The sequence below is a fragment of the Vitis riparia genome, chromosome 7 (assembly GCF_004353265.1).
Source record: "Vitis riparia cultivar Riparia Gloire de Montpellier isolate 1030 chromosome 7, EGFV_Vit.rip_1.0, whole genome shotgun sequence".
NCBI classification, from domain to species: domain Eukaryota; kingdom Viridiplantae; phylum Streptophyta; class Magnoliopsida; order Vitales; family Vitaceae; genus Vitis; species Vitis riparia.
This window is the reverse complement of record NC_048437.1, coordinates 19,440,833-19,446,832: the sequence shown is the minus strand read 5'-3', so window position 1 is coordinate 19,446,832 and position 6,000 is coordinate 19,440,833. Positions and strand designations below refer to the sequence as shown.

General features: G+C 34.7%; 1 protein-coding gene across 1 annotated transcript; it reads left to right on the top strand.

Moving 5' to 3' along the window:
* The first annotated feature begins 2,963 nt into the window (after nt 1–2,963).
* On the top strand, nt 2,964–5,028 carry LOC117918134 (protein SCAR2-like). Its single transcript, XM_034834658.1, has 5 exons — nt 2,964–3,225; nt 3,325–3,776; nt 3,829–4,455; nt 4,568–4,621; nt 4,681–5,028. The coding sequence occupies exons 1-5, from the start codon at nt 2,964–2,966 to the stop codon at nt 5,026–5,028; spliced, it is 1,743 nt and encodes a 580-aa protein (XP_034690549.1).
* Nucleotides 5,029–6,000: the final 972 nt, after the last annotated feature.

The following is a 6,000-nucleotide window of genomic DNA, read 5'->3' as shown; positions in this document are numbered from 1 at the left end:
TTAAACAAAACCTCATTTAAACAAAGTTTGTGTTTATTTCTTAAGCTAACCTTGAAATGAAAAAGCACCAATTTACTTTGAATTGGTATCAGTTGTGAGTTGAAAACCCTTCCCAGTGAACGATCCTAGGGTCACTATGCTATATTAGCTAAGCTATCCTAATGCATAGTGATATAGGTTATAAATTTTGTTGATTACTCTCTTAATCAAAGAGCACCAGCTAGACATGAATCAATTGAGACACAAATTGGGAACGAATCATTATGTGTTAAAAATATTGGAAATTATATGAGAAAATTATTTTTCCTAATAAATCATTATTATGATGCAATTTTCCTTTTATATGGATCTTGTTTATAAAATTATGGACATAAGTATTATATTTATATGGAGAGACTTTAAAATCTTGTCATCTTTTAAATACATATTACTATATTTATTTTTCCTTATTTGAATTTAGAAGATATTTATTTAAAATTAAAAGATTTCATTTTGAATATTATAATATTAAGAATATGCATTACTCTAGTATATCTTAGAAAATATATGTAACATTTCATAAGATTTTGTACATAAATATCTATGTTAACATATTTTATAATTCTTGAAAATTTGATGTTAATACAATAATATTATTTTGATTTTATGACATGAATGTAAAGAAATATTTTAAATCTGGTATGCATATTTTAATATCATGCTTGATGAAGAATAAAAATTTTGTTTTGATATATTTGTAATATATGGAAACTTGTACAAATATGTATGAATTATATATTTGATTTATGATTTAATTTTTAAAGACATTTTTGAAAATTTTGATTACATAATTTGTTTTGGATACATGTGAAATATATGACTCATTCATATGATTAATAATTCGATTTTATGTGTCAATTTTCTTTAAAACATTTTTTTTTATGATTGGAAACTTTTGATGTTATATAAAATAATATATTATTACATATTGCCATATATGGTATTTTTACTAATGCAATAATTTCGTTATCCAAAAATAATTTTGAAATTACAATATTTTCAACTATTGTTTTTAAAATATTTTGTTATACCTTTGGTTAAATATTTAGATAGATTTGTTATGTTTTAATTAAAGTTTTAAGACATGGAAAAATTGCAAGATGCTTTAAATCATGATATGTTCTCTTCAAAATTTGATCTATGAATTAATTTTTTGAAATTGATTTAGATCATAATAACATTTAAATAAAAATCATCTATCTATCATTACAATTAGTTCAATTATTGAAATACTTCTTAATTATTTCATGCATAAATTGCTCCACACTTATGAAATCAAATATGTGAGATATTTAAGAAATATATAACTCTAAATTATATTTTTCATATTTGTTTGGTTGTGTTATATATGTTTTCATTGCTTTTATACAACTTATTAAGCCGACTTCTCATTGTTAAGACATTGAATCTTGTTTGTATGTTGGCAATTTTGTTCATTTTATTGTTTGACCCTAGAAGTCCTTTAGATAATAACTTGCTCTCCATTGAAGACCAAGGGTTGTTGTTTGTCCAACCGGGAAATCACAGGTACATCTAAAAAGATGTCTCTTGTGGCAAGTTAAGTACCTATGAAGTATAAAAAAGAATGATATTTTTTATATAAACAAAAATTGATTTTTTGTAAAAGTTTAATGAAACAGGGGATGCTCGAGCAAGCAATAACACTCAGGCATTGGGATTACTCAAGCAGTGGTTAAGTGCGCTCGAGTGCTCATATATTTCTTACCAAAAATTAGAGAACATTTTTTAGAATTTGACACAAATTGGATTTGGAAACCTATTCATATCAAACCTCTTCGAGTTATTTGCTTATAAATACCTCATTATAACCCTTTTAGGGTAAAAGATTAGAGAGATTTCAAAAAATTCTCCTAAAAAGAAAGTCTAACGAGCCACACAATTCTCAATCTCTCATCAAAGGATTCAAACTTTGAATCTTAGGTTGAAAACTGTCATCCCTTCAATGAGGCTGAAGTGTATTCACTAGAGCAATCAAAGGTTATCACGTCATCGATATGGATCAAGTTGTAGGTATTGAAGAGTAAGTCTTTAAGGTAAAGTAGTCAAGTTAATCTATGTAACTTGATCTCATATAGTGGGTTTAGATTACCGATCTTAGACATCATGGTATTTATTCATTAATTATTATTTTATCATTTTTTGGTTTATTTATTTAATTTAATAATTTGAAGTTTTTAGAAAAAAATCTACCAATTAAAAAGTTTTTGGAAAAGTAAGAGGACTCTTTAGACGCATGATTCATTTTTTGAATTTAAAAAGAATTTTTTGGTGGATGAGACATAAAATTCGGAGAAAGGAGGAGTCGTCCATTGGACGGCTGCCAATTGCTATAAAAAAGCACAGGCCGGTGGATTTGAAGTTTTTTTCTCAGATTGTCTTCATAGGGAGAGGAAGGAAGCACGACAAAGCAGAGTAAGAGATCTGAGACGATATACCAGCGGGGATTTTCTTACCAAGGGGGAGTGTTTCCAGGTACGTTTTCTATAGACCGTTCCTTCATTCCCATCATCTTCTCGTTATGTATTGATCTTCGTAGGATTTTGGGTCTTGTCTGGATGCTAGGGGGTAGAATGACAGAGGTTATATGTTTGTTTGCATTGCTACTTGATTGCTTCTATAGATGTTGTTGATTTCTCCCTTTGAAGTTCTCTAATTTTGATTTAGGGCTGAAAGGTTCTATTTTTTTTTTCCTGTGCATTACATGAGAACGATGGCTGTACTTGTTTGCTGGAATCTGCTCGTACTTCTCTCACCATTCCAAGCCCATTGAATAAGCATGAAATGTGGCATTATTGTGTTCCTGTTTTACTTATTCTTTTTTTTCTCCTCTCTGTTTCATTCCTTTCCTGTTTCTGCACCTTCCCCTGTTTTTTCTTTCTGGCGGTCCACCGCGGTTATTCCTTATGGACAAGTTTGATATTGCGGGTGCTGGGGCATGTTTGAATAGCTACACTGATCCATCATTCTTTAAAGCAGAATCAACATCCTCTGGGGTTGTGAAGTTACAGGTTCAGAGGGAAAAGAAAATCCGCGAAGGAAAGAAGAAAAGATATCGCTGGAGGAATGGATCGAGAAACCCCAGAGGTTTTACTAGCGACACATGCCAAATTGCATCAGTTGTTTTATGGAAGATCGTGTTGAGAATGGTACTGATGGTCCTGCAAGGCTTGTGAAATTGAAGAAAAGGCAACTGAATGAATCCCTCTTTGATTCAAAAAACTGGGAGAAGTTACATGGAGAAGTTTTTGGAAACTCATTTGCCAGGGTATGAAGTGGTTCATGAAATTTGTGCTAGTCCACCCTCATTGAAATTGGCATCCAACAGTGGTCATGAGCTAGGGCTTGAAATACTTGAAATCAGTACAGTCAATCCTTCCAAGGAGTCATTGCAGAGGAAGAGTTCATCTCCTCGTGGACAGGAAAAGGTCCAAAGACCTTTCATGGATGAGGTGGTTGAAGAAGCCAGTGATGGAGCAATTTTGAAAGTGCCTGAGTCAAACCCTGAAGGTGAAACTGACAAAATTTCCTCTATTTATAAGGTGTCGGACGAAAGGGAGGTACAAGTTGATGGGGAAAGCAAAATAGAAGGCAATGTAAATGGGCACCATTCTGATGATGTCACAAGTGACAATTACATGGATGTCCTTAATACTATGGAATCGGAAATGGAAACAGACATTGAGAATAAGCCTAAGAACAAGATGGGTTTCCTCAATGTTTTTTTTTTTATAAAATGGGACTCATTCTGATGCAAATGAAGAAAACCAGGAACTTGGAGCTCAGTTTTCAGATTCTCAATCAAATGGAGCACCATCAAGGGATGGGAGCAGTTTGTGCAAGAAAGGAAGATCTAGTATTTTCAACTCTGATATAAGTAATTTAGCTAAGAACTCACCATCCAATGGTGATGGAGTAGTTGAAGTGTTCCCTTGTACTGATATCTGTGTGGATGAGATTGTTGATGTGCCACCTAACCATCTTTCCATAAATGAGGAGTCCAAACCCAAATCTCATGAGCATGTAATGCCCAATGATACATGCATTGATATAACTGGTGTCCATGGTTACAGGTCTGAATTTGTGGAGGCATCTTGTACTTCGTCTCCTAAAGATTTGAATGTTATGCTTCCGCCTGTGAATTGTGGAAAAAGTTTGAAAGAAGTTTCGGGGGTGGAACCAGAATCGGATGGAATATCCTGTGACCATATTAAACCTAGTACTGAATTTTCAAATGCTGTTGACAATGAGACTGATCTGGGTGACAAATTATCTGATGCAAGCCATCTCGAGAGCAAGTTAGATGGTGCAGATCCAAATGTCTTTTTTGATGCTTTGTTGCATCTTTCAAATGTTTCAGATTTGGATCCCAAAAAGGGAAGCAGTGATATGTCCAATGTATCTTCTTGGACAGATGACGACTTCTTCAGAGTGTTTTGCACAAGCACAAAGCCATCCTGTGGATGAGTCATATGGTGGCGATCCAAATTTCCTTTCTGATGTTCTGCAGCTCATGTCAAATGCTCCTGACCTGGCTCCTGAAAAGGAAATTAGTGACAATTTTGTGAATGAGGTTCTACAAACAGAATGTGGAAATGATTATTCCACTGAAATGTTGGTAAGACTGATTCACCAAAACCTATTACGTCACCTGCAGAAGATCAGCTTCTTGGCTCAACCTTGTCAAGACCACTGCCTGACTGTTCACCTGCTTCTATTGCTTGTGATGCTGATGTCAAACCTGTTTGCATTGCCTCCGAAATTGATGCCAATGTCCCAGAAAATGGATTCAACTTAAAGAACTCAACTCGTGTGGCAGATATGCCACATACCCTTACTCTTACAGAGCAGTGGTCTTCGGAAATAACAGTTGGTGGTCCTCAACTTGAACTTGATATTTCGGAGATGCATGTTTCATCCTCTGGAGAGAAAATGAAGCTTGAAGGGGGTTTCTGGTGCCTCAGATGGTGATAAAACACATGGGTCCACCTGCAATGAGGATACAGTAAGGAGAACTATAATTCCTCTTTAGTTTTCATCCAATCATCCAAATTATCCTGGTCTTGGAAATCATATACTCTCAAGTGATATGGTAATTGAAACAGTTAAAGCAAAAACCGTGGTTGTAGGTGCTGCTAGTAGTGCTAATAGTGAAGATGAAATTCTATCCAATAATCAAAATTGTCTAGTTCCAAAAGATCTTTTAATCTCAGATGATTCAATACCTGAGACAGTTCAAGCAGAACCTGTAGCTGTGGCTGCTGCTGCTGCTTTTGGTGCCAACAGTGAAGATGATTTTCCATCTGGTTATACAAATTATCCAGATCCTAAGGATCACCTAAGCTTGGATGATTTAGTAACTGAATCAGTTCCTGTGACATGCTCTGCTCATTTTGCTACCAATGGACTAGATGGCTGTTCACTTTGCAAAGATTTGCTGGCCAAGTTTCCTCCCAATGCTGTTAAGATGAAGCAACCATTCTGTATGCAACCTTGAGATTCTTCTCCAAAGCTTGTCAAGAAAATGTTCAAGTCCTTCATTTTCTATATACTTACTCTGTAGTAGTTGATAGCTTAGCAGTGGATTTCTCCCTCATGTGATTAAAAACTGCAAGTTTCTTGGGTTACTTCAATCGGTTGAACAAAATGAGTTTGTGCTGAAGTTTTGGAAGAGATCTCTGGATTCTTTAACACGGACAGAAATACAGCGTCAAGTTTTGGTTGCAACTGGTTTTGGTTCAAGAAAAGGTACCTTGCGGAAGGAAGCCCTTGATAAGGAACTGAATCCTATGGTAAAGTATGGCTTATACGTCCTGGTACTTTGAAGGGTGAACTGTTTAGTGTTTTATTGAATCAAGGAAATAATGGTATGAAAGTTCCAGACTTAGCAAGGTGTGTGCAGATTTCTGAATTGAATCTTGCTGGCACGACTGAGGAGCTGGA

Coding starts and splice junctions, on each gene's coding strand:
- LOC117918134 (XM_034834658.1), top strand. CDS start 2,964: ATGGACAAGTTTGATATTGCGGGTGCTGGGGCATGTTTGAATAGCTAC. Junction 3,777..3,828: donor ACAAGATGGGTTTCCTCAAT/GTTTTTTTTTTT, acceptor GAAGAAAACCAG/GAACTTGGAGCTCAGTTTTC. Junction 4,456..4,567: donor GAAGCAGTGATATGTCCAAT/GTATCTTCTTGG, acceptor GATGTTCTGCAG/CTCATGTCAAATGCTCCTGA.